The sequence below is a fragment of the Mauremys mutica genome, chromosome 2, assembly GCF_020497125.1.
Source record: "Mauremys mutica isolate MM-2020 ecotype Southern chromosome 2, ASM2049712v1, whole genome shotgun sequence".
NCBI classification, from domain to species: Eukaryota; Metazoa; Chordata; order Testudines; family Geoemydidae; genus Mauremys; species Mauremys mutica.
The window spans coordinates 53,512,934-53,537,475 of NC_059073.1; the positions used below are offsets into that span (position 1 = coordinate 53,512,934).

Here is a 24,542-nt window from a genome sequence, read left to right on the forward strand (position 1 = left end):
ACAATCACATTAACTCTTTTTGCCATAGCATTGTACTGGGAGCTAATGCTGAGTTGCTTGCCCACTATGACCCCTAAAATCCTTTTCAGAGTCACTGCTTTCCAAGATACAGTCCCCTATTCTGTAGTTAAGGCCTACATTTCTTCTTCTAGGTATATCATTTTGTATTTGGCTGTAATAAAATGCATTTTGTTTTAATGGGCCCAGTTGACTAACCAATCCAGATTGCTCTGCCCTCATTAATTACTACTCTGGCAATCTGTTTCATCCATAAATGTTATCAGCAGTGATTTTATATGTATTGCCAAAACATGATTAAAAATGTTGAATAGCATTGGGGCTAGTACCTATCATTGCCCATCTATTTTACATGAAAGATTCCCAGATACCCAACATGATGAACTGCAGGGATGGGTGACAGGGGATGGATCACTTGATGATTATCTATTCTGTTCATTCCCTCTGAAGCACCTGGCACTGGCCACTATTGGAAGGAGATGGATCTTTGGTCTCACCCAGTATGGCCGTTCTTATGTTCAGTGTAAAACCCCAAGATAGAAAGTGGGACTTTCTGAGTGTTGAGTGAATCACTTCTCTAACCAGCATGACAATCAGCTCTTCTGGACCGGGGCTATCTTTTAATATATGTTTGTACAGAAACTAGCATAACTGAGCCCCCTGCACACTAGGGTATTGTGTGTGCCTCTGCTCTATAAATAATAATAATCTGGGCAGGATACTCATGTTTTGCTTCTTTATGTTTCTTCAGAGCATTGTGACCTTAGAAAATGGGTCATTAAATCAGGTCCAGAACTGGGATGGCAAAGAGACCACAATAAAGAGACAAGTGGTAGATGGGAAAATGGTGGTGGTGAGTGAATTCATTCTAGTTATCTGATCACTGAGTAATGCAAAGCTGTAGAGACCATCTAAACAGTTATAGTTTCATTATACATTCCATTTTCTCCTTAAATAAATGTGGCTTATGTTAGAAATGTGATTGGTTGCATAGGGCAGGAAGAGAACATTAGAAAATAGGTTGAATCAAGTTATTATTATAGAATATGGGAGAAGAGGAAAGATGGCCTGGTGGTTAGCATAGACCCCAGAAGACATGTGTTCAAGTCCCTACTCTACCACACATTTCCTCTATAACTTTGGGCAAGTTACTTACATCCAGACCCTCAAAGGTATTTAGGCACCTAACTCCTGTTGATTTCAATGTGATTTAGGCACCTAAATATTTTTAAGGATGTGGGCCGTAGACTCTCTGTGCTTCAGTTCCCCCAACTGTAAAGTGGGGATAAAAGTACTTCCGTATCTTAGAGGGGGGCTGTGAGGATAAATTCATTTAAGATTGTGAGGTGTTCAGATACTATAGTTGTGGGGGCCATATAAGTAAGATAGAAATGAAGACGCTCAAAAGATGGCTGAATTCATATTAATATTAGGCTTTAACACAGGGATTGGCAAGCTTTGGACCGTGGTCCACCAGGGTAAGCCCCCTGGCGGGCTAAGCCGGTTTGTTTACCTGCCGCGTCCACAGGTTCAGCCGATCGCGGCTCCCACTGGCTGCGGTTCACCGTCCCAGGCCAATGGGGGCTCCGGGAAGTGGTGCGGGCCGAGGGATGTGCTGGCTGCTGCTTCCCGCCGTCCCCCTCATTGGCCTGGAGCGGTGATCCGTGGCCAGTGGGAGCCACGATCGGCCAAACCTGCGGACACAGCAGGTAAACAACCAGCACGGCCTGCCAGCGGGCTTACCATGGTAGGCCGCATGCCAAAGGTTGCTGATCCCTGCTTTAACATATATTTTGGTTTTTTTTACAAGTTGGAAGAAAATGTGAAAAGGGGAAATACTAATACCAATAACCTTATAATATAGTTCAGTGCACATTTTTCTTTGCACAAACAAAATGGGTGAGAGGATTTTTCTTCTCCCTCTTTGTATTTAAAGTGGGATTGTCTTTACAGTTTTGCTGTGAGAAAGTACAACTGTTTCAGTGAACTCCTCTTTTGTCTTCTAGGAATGCACCATGAATGACATCACCTGCACTAGGATCTATGAGAAAGCCTGAAGAAACTCTGTTAGTACCCTGCTTGACTAAAAATTGGAGAACTAGAAACTTAACTGTTGTAGGTATTTAATAAAAAGCTTACACATGCAGTAAATACTTATTGCCTGTATACTGGCATCTATACGCTATTGAGTGGTTGGGTTTTCTTAAAAAAGGTTGACAGTTCCTGATGCTAAATTTGCCTCACTAGAAGAATCTGCCCCATGACACCATTGATCCTAACAGCATTATGTACTTGCCACCAGCCACTTTCTTTAAAATTCCATTTTGAAAAGAATTGTATGTGAGCCCTGAAGAAGTTTTCTAATTACTGGGTAATGCACACTCATTTCAGTACCTTAGACGCTGCCATTACAACTGGACCAGCTGAGGGAACACCATAAGAACGGTCATACTGGGTCAGACCAATAGTCCATCTAGCCCAATAACCCGTCTTCCGACAGAGGCTGGGGTCAGATGCTTCAGGTGAAATGAACAGAACAGGGCAATTTATCCAGTGATCCATCCCCTGTCATTCAGTCCCAGTTTCTGGCAGTCGCGGTTTAGGGATACCCAGAGTGTATGTTTACATCCCTGACCATCTTGGCTAATAGATGAACTTATCTAATTCTTTTTTGAACCCAGTTATACTTTTGGCCTTCATAACATCCTCTGGCAGCGAGTTCCACATGTTGACTGTACATTGTGTGAAGAAGTACTTCTTTATGTTTGTTTTAAATCTCCTGCCTATTAATTTCAATGGGTGATCTCTGGTTCTTATGTTATGTGAAGGGGTAAATAACATTTCCTTATTCACTTTCTCCACACCATTCCTGATTTTATAGATCTCCATCAGAACCCCCTCTTAGTCATCTCTTTTCTAAGCTGAACAGTCACACTCTTTTTAATTTCTCCTCCTACGGAACCTGTTCTATAGCCCTAATATTTTTTTTTTGCCTTTCTCTGCACTTTTTCCAATTCTAATGTCTTTTTTGAGATGGGGTGACCAGAACTGCATACAGTATTCAAGATATGGGTGTACCATGGATTAATGTACTGGCATTGTGATATTTTCTCTTATCTCCACCTCTTCTAATGGTTCCTAACATTCTATTACTTTTTTTTAACTGCTGCTGCATATTGAGCGTATGTTTTTAAAGAACTATTTACAATGACTGCAAGATCTCTTTCTTGAGCAGTAACAAGTAATTTAGACCTCGTTTTGTATGTATAGTTGGGATTATGTTTTCTAATATGCATTACTTTGCATTTATCAACACTGAATTTCATCAGCAATTTTGTTGCCCAGTCACCCAGTTTTGTGAGATCCCTTTGTAACTCTTTGCAGACAGCTATGGACTTAACTATCTTCAGTAATTTTGTATTGTGTGGCTCTGATAACTCTATTCTTTGTTATAGTTTCAAGCAATTTACCCACTACTGAAGTTAGGCTTACTGGCCTGTAATTGTCAGGATCACCTCTGGAGCCTTTTTTAAAAATCTGCATCACATTAGCTATCTGATACAGAGGCTGATTTAAGTGATAGGTGACATACCACAGCTAGTAGTTCTGCAGTTTCATATTTGAGTTTGTAGAACTGGTGACTGCTGCCTCCCGTGTTGTGTCAACACTCAAGGCGAAGCTGGAGTACCTCTCCAGGGCGCAAGCCTGGGCAAATGATTTGGAGGCCCTGAGTTGCCCATGAACCAGGACCCCCCCTCTCGGCATCACCGGTAAAATCCAGAGGAGAGGAAAAACCAATATGTCTGGTACCTGATCTGCTGCAGGAGTTGCTAGAAAGATACTAAAATATTCATACTTGACCGCCGTTGGTGCTCCACTCCAGATTTTCTGTCTGAGTTTACTCTCATAGCCTTACATTCTCCTGAATTCACCCATGAGGCAATGGGGCTTTTCTGTAATAGTTTGCTCCCTTAGCCTTACATCCTCCCGGGCTACCCAGAAGGCAGTGGGTTTGATGAGCCGCAAGTAGTAATGTCTACTCTCATTAAGGTAGCAGGCATAGCCTGACCTGAGTAGGGTTACCATATTTCAGGTTCCCAAAAAGAGACACTGCCAGAGAAGGGTGTGTGTGTGGGGGGGGGGGGGGGAAGCATTTGGGGAGTGGTGTGTGTGTACTGTGAGGAAGTATTTGAAGAGTGCTGGAGGGGTGAGTGTACTAGGAGGGGGTATTTGGGGGTGCTAGAGGTGCATGTGAACTGGGAGGGGTACTGGAGGAGTGTGTTCATAATGGGATAGGGTTTTGGAGGGTGCTGGTGGTGTGTGTGTGTGTGTGTGTGTACACACACACTGGGAGGGACACCTGGGGGGTGTTGGAGGGGGTACTTGCAGCCTCACTCTCAAGGTAGGGTCCAGTGTCACTCCCTGTGACAGCAGTAGGATGGCTGGCACAGGCCCCAGATGCAGCATCAGCCAGCACCTCCCTGCAGGCCCCACCCCAGGGCTGGGAACTGGGGCCTGAGTTGGCAAGGTCTGGCAGCTGGAGGGAAGGGACCAATTGGGGCATGAAGACAGCTCTTTCTAAGCTGCAACATCTGCTCACAAAAATCCCAGCCATTGCCTCTTATTTGCAAAATCCATCTGGACAGAGGATCAAAAATGAGGTCATGTCTGGCAAAACCTGGACATATGGTCACCCTATATTTGAGTTTCTTATAACTCTTGTGTGAATGCCATCTGGTCCTGGTGACATTGATACATTAATCAATCTGTTCCAAAAGCTCTTCTGCCAACAACTCAATCTGAGGCAATTCCTCAGATTTGTCACCTAAAAAGAATGGTTCAAGTTTGGGAATCTCCCTCACAGGATTTGACTTCCAATTTTAAGAAGTCATTTTATCTTTTAATTTACGAAGAAGAGAGATTTTCAATGGCTCAGGTAGCCTTATAGCAGCACACAACCATTGCTTTGTAATATTCTACAGTTCAGTTAGTAAGAATTTTAATAGGTTACTGCAGATGTTTATGAATCCTCTACTGGAATCAGTGTTTTTCCATTACAATTTACAAAACTTTCTTTAAAAGAAGCCATGGAGTGTATTTGAATTATTGAGAACAACTACTGCTTGCAAGACCCAAACCTAGTGATGTTTTTGTTTTGATCTTTCCTTTTTCACGATGGGCATGTCTACATTGTAATTAAACAGCCACAGCTGGCCCACGTGAGCTGATACAGGCTCAGGATACAGGGCTGTTTAATTGCAGTGTAGACATTTAGGTTTGGGCTGGTAGATGGGCTCTAGGATCCCATGATGAGGGATCCCCAGGCTGGGCTGCACCATGGGCAGCTGTTATTGCATGCCAAGGGAGGCTGAGCCTCCATGAGGAGCCAGGCATAGCCCCATCCATACTCTGCCTCAAGGCCCCCCTCCTGCTTCCTGTTCTTCCCCTGTGACTCCAACCCAGGCTGCTCCTCTTCCCCAAAGTGGGCTGGGACCCAAGAGAGACTTGGGGCCAGCATTTGGACCACAGGCTCAGGCTAGCCTCTCCAAATGGGCAGTTCATGTGCTACCTATCAGGCTGACCATCTACACCACAGCAGCCCCATGGCCTCAGCCTCATGTCAGCCGATAGAAGTATGTAAATGCACTTCAGTCTACTTGGCTTGTTTACACAGTTCACTAGTAAGTACAGTAGGGCTAGGATGTTTGGCTTGCTTAAGCATTAGATACTAGATACTACTAGATACACATATTCTAACCCCCTCTTGAAATCTGTGGGCACAGCAGTCTATCCCCTCCCCATTAAAAATAATAGAAATGAGAGATTTGCTAATTGTTCAAAGATGCAGTCTTTTTCCTCATGGTCCAGAGTTATACTGAGTTAATGGATAAGCAGAACTGAGAGATTGAGCTAGTGATCTCAACTAGCAATTAAATAAAGTTCATAGAATCAGAGTTAAGGCCAGAAGGAAACATCTAATCATTTGGCCTACATACCATTCCCACCCTAACCCCAGTTAGACAAGTAGTATTATAGCCCACAGCAGTCTAAAGATCTGTTTAGAGCAGCATTTTTCAGAGAGGTCAAGGTGGACAGTTATGTCATTGTATCATATTTCCAAAAACCCAGCAGCTTCTAGGCTCTCAGAAACATGAAGCTCTGTTCACTCCTTTTGTGACTGTACTTTGGCCTTTCCCTCCTGCCTACACACTGCTACAGGGTAACACAGCCTAAGAGGAGGTGCTGTGACCCCTTGGCTCCCTACCACTCAACGCACCCAACTGCCGCCTCACCATCTTTAAACCAAAGAATAAAGACAGTTCCAGTTCATGGATGCCTTGGGGATAAGAAATAGGCCTTACATCATGTGTAGAAGGTGGACTCTGCCAAAAACTGGAGGATTGAAGAGATGAGTCAAGCTTGCTTTGACAAAGAGGCCTTCACAGAGAAAAGACCTACTCCAAAGCCCTTATGTAAAGGTGGAGAAGCTCCAGTTTAGTGCCTCTGACCACAACTGTGGCAGCTTAGTCTAAAGAGCTAGTCCTTTATCTAATGAACTAAATTCCAAACCATTCTGGGATTGGATAAGTTGGGGCCCCGTAGTAAGAGAGAAGGTAGAAGTCTAGTCTCTCCTCCCACCAACCTGTTTTTGTAGTGACACTGATCTCATCTCACAGCACTGGGAACATAAGAAACTACAGCTGTTTTTGGAAGTCCTCTTTGGAGAAAGTTTGAAGACTTCCTGGGTTAGAACTCCAGTACTGAACACAGCTTCAGAAGGAGATCTTATCCCCACACTCTGAATACATAAGACTAGCACACCTCAGTTAAGGCAGAAATAAAAAAACCCAAAGTCTCTTTTATATGATAGCCTACAGAAGGGACATAATCTAGCTTTCCAGTAGATCCCCTATGAAGTGATTGACTTCATAACAGACAAGGACTAATATGAAACTTGGATGTTAACTCACCCCAGCTACTCCTGTTGACAGAATAAGTCCTTTCAGCATTTAATTTTTATGTAGAATGGTATTACTATATCTGTTACACCTCCAAGAAAATAAACCACATTGTTTATAATTTAAGTGCAGATTGGCTCTGGACAAAAGTGAGCATGCATATGTAGAATTATATTAACAGCATTGTAATCTACAACACATTGTCTCTGACCAAATGTTATTTTGGAAGATTTTATTGAGCAGCCACATTAACATTTCTGGTTACATTAGTGTTTGGAATTAGGATTCTGCAACCATTAGGCATTTTCTTCAGGCAACAAAAACTACTACACTTCTCCTACTTTAGTTTCCTTGACCTGAACTCATTCTCAGACCAAGTTAAATGTGCTCCTGGACATGGCGTTTACTCATGCTCTCTCATAGACTCTAGTGCAAATGATATTGTTCATCATGTATTCCTGTAAGAAAAAGGAGTTTATTGAAACACATGAACTATCAGTGAGATTCAGATTGGCTCTTATCTCAAGAGCAATCTTTTCTCCCCCCTCAGAACTATAGTGATAGTACTTTAGTAATTCCCTAGATACACATCTGGGTTCATTACCTTTCCCCCTCCCCCAATTTAAGCAGAAGAGGGAAGGACAGTTTGTCCATTATTGCAATGAGACAATGGAGCTCACCACTTCATCTCAGCCTTGACCATCCCAAAAAGTGTGTCATGTTTAGATAGTTCTCATTTGCTTCCATTTTGTTTATTTTACCCCACTTCCATTGGAGCATAGGTGCATTTTGACTATGCAATTCAAACAGGGTTTTTCTAGTTACAGCAGCAGTGTGGACAGTGCTGCCACCCATTCACCAGCTAATTCTTCCACACATGGGTCTGAGCTTTGCTTCCCACCTGAGCTGGTATAGAGATTTGAGGCAGGTGGGAAATAGTTCCACACTAAGTCAGTCTAGGCAGTCAGAAGGAATGCAATTAAGTGGCCTTTTAGAAAGCCGTGGGTTTGCTTGAATCAGCCCTGATGCAATTCCATTAAGATATAGTTAATAGCACTAGCCAGTAGTCAAGTGATCTCACTCACCACAATCATCTTCCCATCTGCTAGTTTTCTCTTTATTGTGGTCTCTTTACCATCCCACTTCTGCACCTGAGTTAGTAAGCCTTCTTCTAAGGTGACAATGCTCTGCAAAGAGAGTAATTGACCAGAATCTGAGGGGGTGCAGGGGGACAGTCTGAAGTTTAGAACTAAAGAAACCCCCCCAGATGTTTCCAATTCAGCTATTTGTGTTTATGTTAATGCAAGAACACATGCTAGCAAAGTTGACGGCTCCCATTCTTGTTATCCAACAGCAGGCACTGATGGTTAAAAATGAGTTTAAGGGATTTTAATGGTATTTAACCCAGAACCAAGTTTCACATTCCCTGAACCCTTCGTTTAAATAGGGCACTTTCTCCCTTCAGTTTGTTTCTCCTCAATGGAGTAATGGGAATGAAGAATGAATGCTGCTTTTGCACTCACCTTGGTTTTCCGGTCATCTGCTGTGGTTTCCTCAAACTCCTCCCCCAACTTGAAGGAGACCTCAGTATTTTTGAAAGTACTCTTTGTTTTGATGGTTATCACATCACCATCTGTGCTGATGGTCACAGTGGGTTTGGCCAGGCTGCCCAGTGTCCTGGTGGCTAAACCCACACCTGCAGAGGCACAAGACACTTATGTTCACCATCAGGAACCAAGACATTTCTTTAAAGTGTGTATCCTCTCTGTGTGGGACATTCAAGACACACATTATGAGGCATTGAGCCTGAACTCTCCTCATCTGAATGCTTCTAGCCACCTGACAACCAGGCTACTTAGGCCTCAGATGACAGGCCTGTAAAAAGTTTTACTCACACTTCCATCAGCAGCTGACAAACCCTGTCCCATATGGAATCTAGAATGAGCTGGTGTAGGGAGGTCAGCTTTATGAGCTTTGCATTTTCAGTTTAAAGGTACATTCCGCTGCTACTACAGTTCTCTCAGCAAAGCAATAATCACAGGGTAGAGGTCTTTAACCCAATCAGTGAACCCCAAAGCTATGCAGGTTTTAGATTGGAATCCTAAAAGAGGGTAAATTATAGCTCAGCTGTTAGTGCACTCTGGTGCCAGGAATAATAAGTTATTGGTGATATTTTTATCTCTGATACCAACATCCACATTTTGGTCCCTTACAACAGAAAATCTGAGACAGTGCCATTGACTCCCTCCGGATGTACACCAGCATAGATCAGAACAAGATTTAGCCTTCAGTTTTTTAGCTTACATTGCTTTATAGTGGTAGATGCTAGGAGCCAGAGCCTACCCTTTTATGTCCCCATTATCAAGACAAATGGTCAAATGGTCATCCAATATTAAATAAGACTTTCTCTACACATACTACTGAACAAGTAAATTACACCTATAATGTTATAGCAGCAGCTTCTTCCCTTTCAATTCTAATCCCCTGCCTAAGAAGATGCAAGGTCAGAATCTCAAAAGTCTAGGAAGACAAAGTAGGTATTTCTAGTTAACTGAAGCAACATTTCCTTTTTTAAAAGGAATTTAAACTGATACAGACTCTTTTTCCTTATTGAGTACTAGGGAACTACATAAGCAAGAGTCCCTAAGAACAATGAAAGAAATCCCAAGACAGAGTATGTAGCTAGTTATGCTTTCCTTGCTGAACAGTGGGACATCCTCAAATATCACAGTATCATTTTTCTCACCCAGTTCTTTCATGTAGTCTTCAAATTTTTCACTGGAGACAAACTTCCAGATTCCCACAAACAGGTCACACATTCTGTAAAGCTTGTTGAATAATACTCCACAGGGAAAAGTCAGCAACTCTCAGCAAAAGAAAATGGAGAAACCTTCTTTATAAAGCTGACCTGAACATGTGATTATCTGCGGCTGACCAATGGGAACTGAAGTATTTTTGGAGACTCCATTCCAGGACCAGATTACATCAGAGGCTCCATTTCTTTTAGCACAAAACCCCAATCAAAATTGGTAGCAACACCCTAAAGTTGAATGAATTATCCTAACAGGATCCTAACATTCTGATACATCTTAAAGTCCAAACACACCATGTTTCATAGCTTCAAAAAAAAAATTCCCCAACAGAAGAACTTACCTGCTTACCTGCTAAATGAGAGCAGCAGTAGTTTTAAAGGAACACCAAAATTAACAAAGAAGGCTACAGTACACCAATAAACAGCAAAATGGGTGTTAGGAGGTCTTTCCTGTATCAACATAATAACAAAAGAAAATGGGTATTTGAAAAAAAAACCAGAATATTAATTTTAAAACTACATTGTGTCCAAGATTATTTTACCTACTACAGAGACAATTACTCCTAAGATTCTTATAAATGAAAGAGGTTAAACTAATATTTTCTCTGTTTATTGTTTGATTGCTTTGTTCATTGGACAACACTTTATGCATAGTCTGTTCCATTTGTTGTTTGTGTGAATCTCTCACAGAGCACCAGGGGAGAGCAAGACATTTAAAAAACTAGGGACATGTGGCTTTAAAAGTACAAACATGGCTGGGTGACCTGGGAATACATTATAGCTGTGACAACATTTAATTTATTGTCAAGTAGACATTGTCCTTCCAACAGGTGACAAAGTCTACAGCAGGAGGCATATAAGGCAAGGCAGAACGATGGGATCAGACAAACCCTTGACTGCTTCAAATGGAGACTGAGGTCCCAGGGTGTCCAAAAAGAACACAGGTATTGATGTCTTTGGGACTGGAGACAGGGACCATAAAGATGCTACTGCTCTTGCGGCCATATTAAGGGAGCTAGTGACTTCAGAGTTTGGCCCCCAAAAGGCCCTATGGAGGAGGCAGATAGTACTTGGGGCTGAATTATGGTGTTTACTTCTGAGACCTGGAGCAACATCACTGGCAAAACTCCCATTGACTTCAATGGGGCCAGGATTTCATGCTTGGTGTCAATGGGCTGCCTGTATTTCTGGCCCTGGTGGAGGGAGTTAGTGGGCATGAAGATTTTTTATTCTACTATATTTTAAAAACAGTTTCATTTTTATGGGTATCTTAGTGCAGGATTGATGGCTTTCCCGCAATATACGCATGAGGAATAGAAGATGAGATGCTACAAAAAGTAAAAGGAGTAAGCAGTGGGATTTGGCACACACCTTGCTAGATCTGTGCTTTCTTTCTTCATCTCTAAATCTTTTTTCTTTTAAAATATATTCTATCACCAGTTTTGTGATCACTTTTCCAAGCAAAGGAGAGATCTTTGCAGTTGCAGATGGACAATTTTTCAAATCACATCTAAGTGTTGTATGTCTCATGGCCACTCCTCTACAGATTCACACATGGGGAGATTCTTGCTGTGTCATCTCCTGTTAAAATCCAGCATCAGGGTGAGCTGAGATAACACACTATTGGTTGCTTTTGGTGTTGGAAGCACCTTTCCTGCCTTGTACAAAAGGCAGAAAAATCATAAGAGGAAAAGGCGAGGGAGGCCACTTGCTATCTAACAGCTACTAGACGCGTGTGTATTTTTTTAAAAAACAAAATAAAGCATTAATGTGTAAGAGTGGCAGTAGAATCCAAGTGGTGGACTATAAAGGGAACAAAGGAAACTGGAGAAGCAGGGAACTGAAGCCTAGAGTTTGTGTTCTGCATTATCTCAGGAAATTTACTTCTGGCCACTCTTTTAGAAGACATCTAGGAAAGTAAGTCATAGCCTACAAGTTATCCTATCACCATAGTGGAATGCTCTGCTGGTAAGGGGTGGGGAGGATGAACACCAGAGAAACACCCCTAAACAAACTTCTCCTATTATCCAAGTATTTTACATTTAGTTGAAGTGTGATAACTAAGAATCTTACAGTCCCATGACCTTTTCAGGGTATTGAGTAACTCAAGATGTAAGAACAAGAGAAAGAATCACACCTGATTCAGATATAAATGCCAGTATTCAGAGAATGGGAGGTATGGAAGTAGCCAGTGTACAGTTCACTTTCCACAGCATTTTGGAAACTGATTTTGTTAGCTTTAGGGGATCTTGCTGCTCTAGTTCAGTTTTGGTTAGATCTAAGCTGAGCTGCAAACTGTTGGAATTTTTACGTAGAATCATAGAAGATTAGGGTTGGAAGAGACCTCAGGAGGTCATCTAGTCGAACCCCCTGCTCAAAGCAGGAATAAACCCAACTAAATCATCCTAGCCAGGGCTTTGTCAAGCCGGGCCTTAAAAAGCTTAAGGATGGAGATTCCACCACCTCCCTAGATAACCCATTCCAGTGCTTCACCACCCTCCTAGTGAAAAAGTTTTTCCTAATATCCAACCTAGACCTCCCCCACTGCAACTTGAGACCATTGCTCCTTGTTCTGTCATCTGCCACCATTGAGAACAGGCTAGCTCCATCCTCTTTGGAACCCCCCTTCAGGTAGTTTAAGGCTGCTATCAAATCCCCTCTCACTCTTCTCTGCTGCAGACTAAATAAGCCCAGTTCCCTCAGCCTCTCCTCAGAAGTAATGTGCCCCAATCCCCTAATCATTTCTGTTGCCCTCCACTGGACTCTCTCCAATTTGTCCACATCCTTTCTGTAGTGGGGGGCCTAAAACTGGACACAATACTCCATCTGTGGCCTCACCAGTGCCAAAAAGAGGGGAATACACTTTCCTCGATCTGCTGGCAATGCTCCTGCTAATGCAGCCTAATATGCTATAAGAAGGGCTTTGGGATGTTGATCGCCATAATCTTGTCACACCTTTGTTGCCCTTCTCTAGGAACAGGCAGAATCCCACTGAAGATCACCTGAGCCTCAATTTCCTTAAGCGTCTTCCCCAGTCTGGCATAGTCTCCCTTGATACGTTCCAACAAGAATTTAGCCGTATCATTTGTTCCCACATGAAGGACAATCAGCAGATTCTTTCCCGCTCCCGTTAGGATCCTTTTCAGCCTCAGGTCCACATCCCGTATCTTAGCACCCGGCAGACAGCACATCCTTCTGTTCTCCGGATCAGCTCTAGTTACAGGCCTGTCTATTCTTCTCAGTAGAGAGTCCCCAATCACGTAGACCTGCCTTTTCCTGGTGACAGTGCGATTCTCCAGTCTATCCCCTGTTCCCTCTGGCTTCAAGTCCTCTTGATTTCTATTGTCCTTTGCAATCCTCCACAACCCATCCTGTATCCTCCTGGGGCTCATATTTGGTGTTGTCTCCATTGAATCTTTGCCTCTTCCTATAGGACTAGCTGCTCTTCTCTTCTTCCTTGCCCTCTCACCTTCAGCGACCACCCACTGTCCCCATCTTCATTTTCCAACTCTGCAAACCTGTTCCTGAGTTCTATTTCTCCTTCACTGGCCCGTCTTTTCCTCTGCCTGGTTCTCTTAGTCACATGCTTCCACCATTCACTTTCCTCACCCAGCAGTCTCCCCTCAGAATTCTTTGGTCCTGCTTCCATCTGCAAGTCTGAGCTTTTCCCTTCAGCCTCCTCATGTCTTTGCTCCATAGGCAGGAGCTGTAGACCAAGCTGGATGAGCAAGCATTTCAGAGAGGTGATTAAGAAAAAGCAGAAAGCCTACAAGGAGTGGAAGATGGGAGGGATTACCAAGGAAAGCTACCTTATTGAGGTCAGAACATGTAGGGATAAAGTGAGAAAGGCCAAAAGCCATGTAGAGTTGGACCTTGCAAAGGGAATTAAAATCAATAGTAAAAGGTTCTATAGCCATATAAATAAGAAGAAAACAAAGAAAGAAGAAGTGGGACCGCTAAACACTGAGGATGGAGTGGAGGTTAAGGATAATCTAGGCATGGCCCAATATCTAAACAAATACTTTGCCTCAGTCTTTAATGAGGCTAATGAGGAGCTTAGGGATAATGGTAGGATGACAAATGGGAATGAGGATATGGAGGTAGATATTACCACATCCGAGGCAGAAGCTAAACTCGAACAGCTTAAAGGGACGAAATCAGAGGGCCCAGATAATCTTCCTCCAAGAATATTAAAGGAACTGGCACATGAAATTGCAAGCCCATTAGCAAGAATTTTAATGAATCAGTAAACTCAGGGGTTGTATCGTATGACTGGAGAATTGCTAACATAGTTCCTATTTTTAAGAAAGGGAAAAAAAGTGATCCAAGTAACTATAGGCCTGTTAGTTTAACATCTGTAGAATGCAAGGTCTTGGAAAAATTTTTGAAGGAGAAAGTAGTTAAGAACATTGAGGCCAATGGTAATTGGGACAAAGTACAACATGGTTTTACAAAAGATAGATCGTGCCAAACCAACCTGATCTTCTTTGAGAAGGTAACAGATTTTTTCAGACAAAGGAAACGCAGTGGATCTAATATACCTCAGTTTCAGTAAGGCATTTGATACGGTTCCACATGGGGAATTATTAGTTAAACTGGAAAAGATGGGGATCAATATGAAAATTGAAAGGTGGATAAGGAACTGGTTAAAGGGGAGACCATAATGGGTCATACTGAAAGGTGGACTGTCAGGCTGAAAGGAGGTTACTAGTGGAGTTCCTCAGGGATCGGTTTTGGGACCAATCTTATTTAATCTTTTTATTACTGACCTTGGCACAAAAAATGGGAATGTACTAATAAAGTTTGCGGATGACACAAAGCTGGGAGGTATTGCCAATACAGAGAAGGACTGGGATATCCTACAGGAAGATCTGGATGACCTTGTAAACTGGAGTAATAGGATGAAATTTAATAGTGAAAAGTGCAAGGTCATGCATTTAAGGATTAATAACAAGAATTTTGGTTATAAATTGGGGACACATCAGTTGGAAGTAATAGAGGAGGAGAAGGACCTTGGAGTATTGGTTGATCACAGGATGACTATGAGCCACCAATGTGATATGGCCGTTAAAAAAGCTAATGCGGTTTTAGGATGCATTAGGCAAGGTATTTCCAGTAAAGATAAGGAGGTGTTAGTACCGTTATACAAGGCACTGGTGAGACTTCATCTGGAATAGCGTGTGCAGTTCTAGTCTCCCATGTTTAAGAAGGATGAATTCAAACTGGAACAGGTACAGAGAAGGGCTACTAGAGATCCGAGGAATGGAAAACCTCTCTTATGAAAGGAAACTGAAAGAGCTTGGCTTGTTTAGCCTAACCAAAAGAAGACTGAGGGGATGTATGATTGTTCTTTATAAATATATCAGAGGGATAAATATCAGGGAGGGAGAGGAATTATTTAAGCTTAGGACCAATGTGGACATAAGAACAAATGGATATAAACTGGACACTAGGAAGTTTAGACTTGAAATTAGACAACGGTTTCTAACCATTAGAGGAGTGAAGTTCTGGAACAGCCTTCCAAGGGGAGTAGTGGGGGCAAAAGACATATTTGGCTTCAAGACTAAGCTTGATAAGTTTATAGAGGGAATGGTATGATGGGATAGCCTAATTTTGGCAATTAATTGCTCTTTGATTATTAGCAGGTAAATAGTCTGTGATGGGATGTTAGATGAGGTGGGATCTGAATTACTACAGAGAATTCTTTCCTGGGTGCTGGCTGGTGAGTCTTGCCCACATGCTTAGGGTTTAACTGCTCACCATATTTGGTGTCAGGAAGGAATTTTCCTCCAGGGAAGATTGGCAGAGGCCCTGGAGGTTTTTCGCCTTCCTCTGCAGCATGGGGCACAGGTCACTTGCTGGAGGATTGTCTGCACCTTGAGGTCTTTAAACCATGATTTGAGGACTTCAGTAATGAAGACATAGGTTAGGGGTTTGTTACAGGAGTGGGTGGGTGAGATTCTGGGGCCTGCATTGTGCAGGTCAGACTAGATGACCATAATGGTCCCTTCTGACCTTAAGTCTATGAATATACCATTAGCCTTCTTGGCAAGAAGGGCACACTGACTCATATACAACTTCTTGTCCACTGTAATCCCCAGGTCCTTTTCTGCGGAACTGCTGCTTAGCCAGTCAGTCCCCAACCTGCAGCAGTGCATGGGATTCTTCTATCTTAAGTGCAGGACTCTGCACTTGTCCTTGTTGAACCTCATCAGATTTCTTTTGGCCCAATCCTCTAATTTGTCTAGATCCCTCTGTATCATATCCCTACCCTCCAGCGTATTTACCACTTCTCCCGATTTAGTGTCATTTGCAAACTTGGTGAGGGTGCAATCCACACCATCTTCCAGATCATTAATGGACAAAACTGGCCCCAGGCCCAACCCCTGGGGCACTCTGTCTAGTTGGCAGCTGGTATCAAGCATCGAGCTGTTCATCACTATATGTTGAGCCTGATGATCTAGCCAGCTTTCTATCCACTGTATAGTCCATTCATCCAATCCATATTTTAACTTGCTGGCCAGAATATGGTGGGAGACCATATCAAAAGCTTTGCTAGAGTCAAGGTATCTCATGTCCACCACTTTCCCCATATCCACAGAAGACACTCAGGTTAGTCAGGCATAACTTGCCCTTGTGAATCCATGTTAACTGTTCCTGATCACCTTCCTCTCCTCCAAGTGCTTCAAAATGTATTTGCTTATTGCAGCAGAGTTATACTTGCTTTCCAGTTAGCACCTTGCATGTGTAACTGTGCTGGATTATTTGCATGATTTACTATTAAACTTCCGTGGCTAGATACTGTTTGGAGTAAAACAGGCGTCTGATCCCACAGCTCAGGTACTATGGAATTTAACTTGGAGGAGCTTCCCCACTTGTAGGTTGGGAAAGTGATCTATGTGACCACTGCCATCAGATAGCTCTTTGATAAAGATGACAATTGCTGAGGAAGCAAGTGTTATTGCTTTAGCTAGAACAGCAGTGTCAGTCATTGCAATATTATCTGCCATTACTAGAATCACAGGGTTTAAGGCTAGAGGATCCACCAGATCATCTGGTCTGAGCTCTGCTCTATCACAGACCACCACTCAGCACCAGCACACTTAACACAAAAAGCAAATAGTTTGGTCTGATTTACAGCCCTGGGGAGACTAGACTTATGTGCCACAGGCAGAGAACAGGAGGGACAGAGGCACACCAATGCCCAAGCCCCTACACAATGCCAGGGAAGTGAGATATACCCAAATAATCCTGGCAAGTGACCTGCTGCAGAGGAACGCAACCTTCTCCTGCCTCCCCCACAAGGTCAGTGCCATTCTAACCTCACATACAGTTATCAGCTAGACCCTGCGAATGTGAGCAAGAACCAGCCAGCCAAGTAGAGAGACGGCTTATCAGTGCTACCTCAGAGCCCTGGCCCTCCCCATCGAGCATCCCATCCCCAGTATCCCCTGTCCATCCTGAGGCTTCAGAAGAAGCAAATTAAAAAACAAAACAAACCCCTCTCCAGAGTACATTGGGGGAGCTGGGGGGAAGAAATCCCCTTTGACCCCTGCAGGCAGCCAGCTGAAACCCTGCAGCATGAGTTTAGGGACATAAAACAAACTGGAAGCGAGCCTAGGATTGTTTATTCCCTACCCCTCTGCCATCACTAGCAATGACTGTCTGATAGGGTTTCTGGTCTTTATATATAATAAAGAGCCCCCCCCCCCCCAACCAAAAAATCCACCCCCACACCAAACCTAAATCTCTACCACTGCTGGATAACAGTAGTTTGTATTTTAGACTGGCAGGGAGACAGTTAAGAGTAGATGATTCCACCATGTGTTCAGAAGTGATTTATTTAGTAGCCACAGTCACCGATAGCTCAAGTTAGTTACAGAACTGCTTTGAATGCATTTGTTTCTCAAGGTGGAGCAAGAGGCTTGCGCAAGCAAACAGCAGAGTAGTGCAGCTACAGTCCTTGAACTGATTCTCAGCAGCAAGTTCTGACCCGGTGTGGAGATGAGCATGCCTCAGGCCCTCTCATAGACTCTAGTGCAGGTGACATTGTTCATGGTGCATTCCTAGAGGGGGGGAAATAAAATGGATTGAAACTTCTGAAATATCACACCAGAATGTTATGAGTCTAAGTAGGGCAGGGATGTTTGTCATTTCTCAGAGTCAAAGGTGTTTATTTAGTGCCCATCTCTATGATATTCATGTCATCAGAAAAAGAAGCTAGACATTTCTTGCCTCCAAGAGCTCTTTAGTGCTAGCTGATCCCTAAATGTACTCTACTTCTCTGTCTAGTGCATTTGAATGGCAGGGCTCTCGTCTCCCCCTACCTTTCGGTTCATCACTTAGCACAGAGGTGGGCAAACTACAGGACCCTCCTGCCCGGCCCCTGAGCTCCTGTTGTGGGAGGCTAGCCCCCAACCCTTCCCGTGCTGTTCCCCCTCCCCCACAGCCTCAGCTCGCTCTGCTGCCAGCGCAATGCTCTGGGCAGTGGGGCTGCATGCTCCTGGGGCAGCACAGCTGCAGAGCCAGGGCCTGACCCAGTGGTCTGTGCTGTGGCATGGCTGGCTCCAGCCGGGTAGTGCGGCTATAGTGCTGCAAGCCACCGGTGCTCCAGGCAGTGCGGTAAGGGAGCAGGGGGGAGGGTGGATAGAGGGCAGGGGAGTTTGGGGTGGTCAGCGAACAGGGGAGTTGAATGGGGGTGAGTCCCTGGGGGGGGGGCAGTCAGGGGCAGGGGCCCCAGGAGGGCAGTCAGGAATGAGACTGGGGTTGGATGGGGTGGCCGTGAGGCAGTTGGAGGCAGGGGATCCAGGGGCTGTCAGGGGACAGGGAGGGATGTTTGGATGGGACTGGAGTCCCAGGAGGCCATCAGGGGGTGAGAAGCAGGAGGGGTTGGATGGGGGCAGGGGCTGGGCCACACCTGACTGTTTGGGGAGGCCTCTAACCAGCCACCCATACAATTTTGGAAACCCAATGCAGCCCTCAGGCCAAAAAAAAAAAAAAAAAGTTTGCCTGCCCCTGATTTAGCAGCTAATACAATGACAGGCCACAGGTGCTGGAAGTAGGGGTGCTGCTGCATCCCCTGGCTTTAAGTGGTTTCCATTATAATATGGAGTTACAGTTTGGTTCAATGGGTCTCAGCACCTGCACTACACAAGTTGTTCCAGCACCCCCGATATAGACCTTGATTTTTGGTCTCTTTAGGGCTTCTCCACCAGTTTTAATTTCAAGTGAAACTTCCCTACATTGTATATTTTATATTCCTCACTTGTTCACCATCATAAGTCACAGCAGCATTTAGTCTGCTTTTCTATTTCAAAAGAATTTAGTGCTCAGATGAGGGTGTTAAAGAAAAAAAATATTGAACCAACCACAACCATCTTCCCATCCACCAGCGCTCTCTTTATTATGGTCTGTTTGCCATCCCACTTCTGCACCTGAGTCAGAGAGCCATCATCCAAGGTTACAGTGCTCTGCCAAGAGAAGAGAGGCAAATGAACCTTGGCGTATTCTGATGGGACACTCAGTCTCTCCTGTTACAGCTATTCTACTTCAAGTAAATATTAATTGGACCAAATGAGACTCACTCTATTTGCCTTAAGTACTTAGAGCACTCACCTGAGCAGTGGGAGACACCTGTACAAAGCCCTTCTTCTCAGGCCAGGTGTGTGGAGGGGATTTAAACTGAAGTCTCCCACATCCCTAACTCCTGGGCTAAGGAAGGCTGCTGCCACTTCCTCTCCCCTAAACCATTCTGGCAATAGATGGCTTAGGCACCTAAGCTCCCTGACTTTGGGAGAGGGGTCCAGCTGTGGGCTGCAAGCAGGAGATAAGCACCTCCCTGACCCAGACATAAGCACCCAATTCAGTGAGAGGGAGGGACCTTACAACACACCCCTCTCATCATCATCTCCCATTGGCTAGCTTAGGAGTTCTCTGCCTAGCATGCCAGTTTCTGTGGATCCCACTCCGTGGTGCCGGTCTCTGCTCATGCATTGTATAGGGAGCCTAGGTACTTAACTCAGGCTTTGTGAATCCCAGGAATTTTCTGGTTGCCTAGATATTAGACCTGGCTCCTCAAAGAGACTTAGATGTTGCAATGCCTTAGAAGAGGGGTGGGATTTAGTTTGCGGGTTCACAGTGGGCACATGATTGCCCTAGAGTCAGCCAGAAGAGCCAGCCATGGGATCCCCCATACTTATGGGGATTGGGGAAAGGAAGAAAACTGTATCAAGACAAAAATAATCATGAGGCAAGAAACGGCACAAACCCAGGTGTCCTTTGCAGGACATCCTGAAGGATTAGCCCTCACCATGGTTTTCCTGTCATCTGCTGTGGTTTCTTCAAACTCTTCCCCCAGCTTGAAGGAGATCTCTGTGTTTTTAAAGGTGCTCTCTGTCTTGATGGTTATTATATCCCCATTGGTGCTGATGACCACACTGGGCTTGGCCAGGCTGCCAAGTTTCCTAGTAGTAAAACCCACCCCTTGAAAAGAAAAGCAAAAAAGTTAACAACTTGGATTTTACATGCACATCTAGAAGGGAGACATAGCTTCTAGTACATCCACAGACCTCTTCAGCAAGTTCCAGTGAGCTCTTGCTAACACCTGAATGGGCTCTAACTGGAGTACAAAGAAGATCATGGAGATTAGCAGAAATACAGAAAGAGGGGAAACCTGTGTGGTAAAAAGCTGCCATTGTTATGGTCAGTTTGGAAATTGACACAGTCACTAGATTAAAGTGTGCTGGTCACTGCTAGAGCCAAACCCCAGCTACTGAATTTAAATTCTTACCCCCAAACTTTCTAAAGTCATCAGGGATGTTTATTTAGGGCAACATACCTGGGTATCAGCCATTCACATAGCTGCATTAGGGCCCTCATAACTTTTATAGAGTATTAGTGAGCATTAACCCACAGGTTCCACAAGCAACTCATTCAAAGCACTGATAGTCAAGAAGGCATTATCAGTAGATAACAGCCCCAGGCAGCTCCAAACAGTATCTTCCCCTTATTAGGAAAAGGGAGAGAACATCAGCACCTGACTCATTAGCTAAAAAGAAATATTTGTAAAATATAAAGAAAAGCAAGGAACTATGTTCTATTATCCCAAATCCAAATAAGCATCAGCAATCTAAAGTGAAGCAACCATAAGTAGAAAACTAAGTTGAGTAAATAAAGGGAATTAAATACATTCTCAGAATCATCTATTAGGAGAGAGATTTCCTACTTGAATTATAGTATATTCCTTACCCAGTTCTTCCATATAGCTATCAAAGTTTTCACTAGAAATGAGTTTCCAGGTTCCTAAAAATAACTCACACATGATATAGACTGTAGTTGATACTATTACTAACCAAAGAAGAAATTATTCTCACTAGAAGACCTGAAGCTATTATGAGCTACATAAGCGCAGTAGCTTCCTTTTAAAGATGCCCTGAACATGTGATACTCAAGAACATCCAATCAGGAGAAGCAATGCAAAGACACCAATCATTTCCCTTTTATTTCTTTGAGCATAAACTAAAATTCTTACAGCTGGCAGAGTACACAAGGAAAGTTGTTCAGTAAAGGCTGTTAGTCCCAAAGGTAGCTTCTAAATAAAATTGAGTTTTTTCAATAGTGGGACAAAGTAAAAATAGAAGAATCAGCTTTCCCCAATTAGAGAGGGATCAGCCTTAAAGAGACCTGTCAGTTTTTGTAGATTTACGAAGTCCCTTCCTGATTTGCCTGTGAGGCCCCCACAAAGCTTGATTACTGCTGTGGTGATGCTTCCTGACCTACTTCCCTCTAAAATGATCAAGTTCTGATTGCTCTCAAACCTGGCTTCACTGATATCTTATATTCTCCCCGCCATGAGTACAGTGCTCAAACAGGGGTGGGGAGTGGTGATTTACTTCAACTTTTTGTCCACTTTTCCCCCACCTAGCTGCAGTGAAGAGGACTGCTCTGCCATTACCACATATGGCCCTCAATACCCACATCAATTAAGAATTCTCCCAATCTCTCCAGTTCATTCAAGAATTCTCTCCAATCCATTCCGCCTGCAAGTCCTAGCCACTACTAATGTCCTCCACAGCCCCTGGCAGTCCTGATTCATCTTCAGCTGGTTTGTCACAGGAGAAGTGGGGTGGTTGCTCATTATATAAGGATTGTTTGGGTTCCTTAAAACTCAGGTGATAAAGACTGAGGTAGGAGATATGCTAGGCAAGGTAGAGAGGTCAGAGCAGGGTGAAATTTTTAGGACAAATCATTTATTTGCCAAAAATGCACTTTTGGTCAACTCAAAACTCTTGGTATTTGCCATGATTTCACTGAATAGTTCTGACCAAAATAAAATTTTGTGAGGAAGTGAGTTGCCCTTCACAAAGCAGTGAAGGCAAGTGGTAGCAACAGCAGCAGGAAATACCCAAGTTAGAGCTTTTTGGCTAGTGATTAGAGCCCTCACCTGGGATGTAGGAGACCCAGCTTCAGTTCCCTGCTCTTCCTGATATGGAGCAGGGATTTGTACGTGGGTCTCTTCCATTGCAGGAAAGTGCCCTAACCTCTAAGTTATAGCATAGTCTGGGGTAGGTCTCTCTCAGTATCTCCTGTTGAAGCTGTTCCACTTTACAGAAAATACTTGACTAACCAGCGGACCAGAGAGAGTGAGAATCTGTCTTTACCTAGCAGTTGGGGCACTTGGGGGAGTGGATTTTTTGGTTCACCAATTTTTTTTGAATTTACAGTTTAGGTTGAACCAAATTGGTTTTTGGGAGGTGGGGAGGGGGAATGGACAAATCCCTTGGCTGTTGCAAATGGAGACTGGAGTCCTAGTGCGTCCAGAAAGATGACCGGTACAGATGTCTGTGAGGGTGGAGACAGAAACCGTGAAGATGCTGCTGCTAATGTGGTCACATTAGGGGAGGTAGTGGCAGATAGTACTAGGAGCTTAATTATGGGTGTTTGCTGATGAAACTTGGAGCAACATCAGTGGCAAAACTCCCATTGACTTCAATAGGGACAGGATTTCATTCCTGATGTCTTGTCAGTGGGTTGGTAGCCTCTCTGGCCAGAATGGAGAGAACTTATCTGCAGATGTGTGTGTGAGAGAGAAGAGGCTCTTGGTTCTATTATCTTTATAAAACAGTTGTCAAGTTTATGGGTGTTCTAGTGTGGGATCAAAGGCTGTTCTGGCAACATACAAATGAAAGATGAAGGATGAGAAAAGCAAAGGGAACAAGGAGTGGGATTAGGTACACAGCCTTCTAGTTCTGGCGTTCTTTCCTTTTTTCTTAGTCTTTTTAGCAATGTTCTCTGTCACCAGGTCTGTGAGCTCTTTCCCAAGAGCTGGGCTGATTTTTTTTCCCCAGCAGCTGATTAAAATCACTTCCAGGTATTTTATGACTCCTGGATATCCCTGTCCAGATTCATATGTAGGAAGATACATATGGTCATCTCCAGCATCAGAATGATCTAAGCTGAGCTAACTGGGCTGCTTTGAGAGGATCTGCAGTGATGGGCTGCTCTGTAGCAAGGCTTATCCACAAGGGTCCTGAGACCCCAGAAACACTGCTCCAGAGCATCCAGCCCATGGGGCTCTTCCCCCCACTGCATCCCCTAAATAACCTGCAGTTTGTAGACAAGAAATACAGGCACATTCCCATAAGGAATCTGCATGGTGGTGCAGCTTCAGTGCTCTGGGACCTGAGCTAACTATTATGATTGCAGCTTAAGTAGAGGTACCCTTGGATTTCAGTACAGACTGACCCAGAATTTCACCCTAATGAAATTTTGCTTCTAGATTGATGAGCAACATAGGAATGACCCAGAGATTATTATCCATTAATTTTTGGAGTGTTGAATTGAGATGTGTAATAGATAGGGCCTCACCCCTACCAATTTCATAGCCATGAAAACATGTGTCACAGACCATGAAATAAGCACCCCCCCTGATCTCTCCTGTGCTGCTAGGAGTGCCCAGCTGGGGGTGCCTAGCTGCAAGTCTTGGCCCAGCCTAGCTTCCTGCAGCAGCAGGAAGGTAGCAGGAGGTGAGTCTGATCCCTCTCAGCAAGAGCAGCCATGCAGGGGAAGGAGCAAGTCCTGTTCCTCCCCAGCTTGGCCAGGGCTAGCAGCTAGGAGGCCCACACTAGGTGCTTGCAGCAGCATGGGGAGATCAGATCCACCTCCACGATCCTATTAGATGCAGCTGTTCTCAGAGGGCTCAGCACAAGTGAGGGTGGTAATCCTGTGACATCCCCCTCCCTCCACAGCTCCCTTTTGGGTCAGGACCCTCATGGTTACAACAACCTTACATTTCAGATTTAAACATCTGAAAATGGTAAATTTACCAATTTTAAAATCATATGGCTGTGAAAATTACCAGAATGGGTCATGAATTTGGTAGGGCCCTAATAGGCTTCCAGTCACATACCATTTCAAGTCCTATGTTAGTAGGAGACTGAAGATCTAAACAAGAGAATGATATATAGTAACTCCTTACTTAATGTTGTAGTTATGTTCCTGAAAAATGTGACTTTAAGCAAAATGATGTTAAGCAAATCCAATTTCCCCATAAGAATTAATGTAAATGAGGGGGACAGGGGTTCCAGGGAATCTTTTTTCCACCACATAAAATACTACATTGCACACACACAAGTTATTTGTATAAAACTTATCACTGTGTACCAGTATTGATGATTGTGAAGCTTGGTTGATGTGGTGAAGTCAGAGGGTGGGATATTTCCCAGGGAATGCCTTACTGCTAAATGATGAACTAG

General features: G+C 43.8%; 3 protein-coding genes across 4 annotated transcripts in view; 1 reads left to right on the forward strand and 2 right to left on the reverse strand.

Moving 5' to 3' along the window:
• The window catches only part of LOC123362598 (myelin P2 protein-like), an 18,583-nt gene extending 16,412 nt beyond the window's left edge, over positions 1-2,171 (forward strand). For both annotated transcript variants that reach the window (XM_045002992.1, XM_045002991.1), the window contains exons 4-5: positions 770-871; positions 2,025-2,171. In XM_045002992.1, the coding sequence (XP_044858927.1) occupies positions 770-871; positions 2,025-2,075 (153 nt within the window). In that variant the 3' untranslated portion in view covers positions 2,076-2,171. The remainder of the gene's footprint in view (positions 1-769; positions 872-2,024) is intronic.
• A 4,939-nt stretch (positions 2,172-7,110) lies between these two features.
• On the reverse strand, positions 7,111-9,868 carry LOC123363860 (fatty acid-binding protein, adipocyte-like). The gene is made up of 4 exons (XM_045005327.1): positions 9,724-9,868; positions 8,501-8,673; positions 8,063-8,164; positions 7,111-7,435 (listed from the first exon to the last, which is right to left on the reverse strand). The coding sequence occupies exons 1-4, from the start codon at positions 9,794-9,796 to the stop codon at positions 7,385-7,387; spliced, it is 399 nt and encodes a 132-aa protein (XP_044861262.1). The 5' UTR covers positions 9,797-9,868; the 3' UTR covers positions 7,111-7,384.
• A 7,740-nt stretch (positions 9,869-17,608) lies between these two features.
• Positions 17,609-21,193, reverse strand: LOC123363858 (fatty acid-binding protein, adipocyte-like). The gene is made up of 4 exons (XM_045005325.1): positions 21,037-21,193; positions 20,099-20,271; positions 19,158-19,259; positions 17,609-17,855 (listed from the first exon to the last, which is right to left on the reverse strand). The coding sequence occupies exons 1-4, from the start codon at positions 21,107-21,109 to the stop codon at positions 17,805-17,807; spliced, it is 399 nt and encodes a 132-aa protein (XP_044861260.1). The 5' UTR covers positions 21,110-21,193; the 3' UTR covers positions 17,609-17,804.
• Between the last annotated feature and the right edge of the window lie 3,349 nt (positions 21,194-24,542).

What these genes read in the sequence shown, in the direction of transcription:
- LOC123363860 (XM_045005327.1), bottom strand. Translation starts at nt 9,796, where the DNA reads ATGTGTGACCTGTTTGTGGGAATCTGGAAGTTTGTCTCCAGTGAAAAA. An exon ending in AGACTACATGAAAGAACTGG is followed by an intron (nt 8,674 to 9,723) that starts GTGAGAAAAATG and finishes GTGCCTCTGCAG; the next exon opens with GTGTGGGTTTAGCCACCAGG. An exon ending in CAGATGACCGGAAAACCAAG is followed by an intron (nt 8,165 to 8,500) that starts GTGAGTGCAAAA and finishes CTCTCTTTGCAG; the next exon opens with AGCATTGTCACCTTAGAAGA.
- LOC123363858 (XM_045005325.1), bottom strand. Translation starts at nt 21,109, where the DNA reads ATGTGTGAGTTATTTTTAGGAACCTGGAAACTCATTTCTAGTGAAAAC. An exon ending in CAGATGACAGGAAAACCATG is followed by an intron (nt 19,260 to 20,098) that starts GTGAGGGCTAAT and finishes TTCTCTTGGCAG; the next exon opens with AGCACTGTAACCTTGGATGA. An exon ending in TGGATGGGAAGATGGTTGTG is followed by an intron (nt 17,856 to 19,157) that starts GTTGGTTCAATA and finishes CCCCCCCTCTAG; the next exon opens with GAATGCACCATGAACAATGT.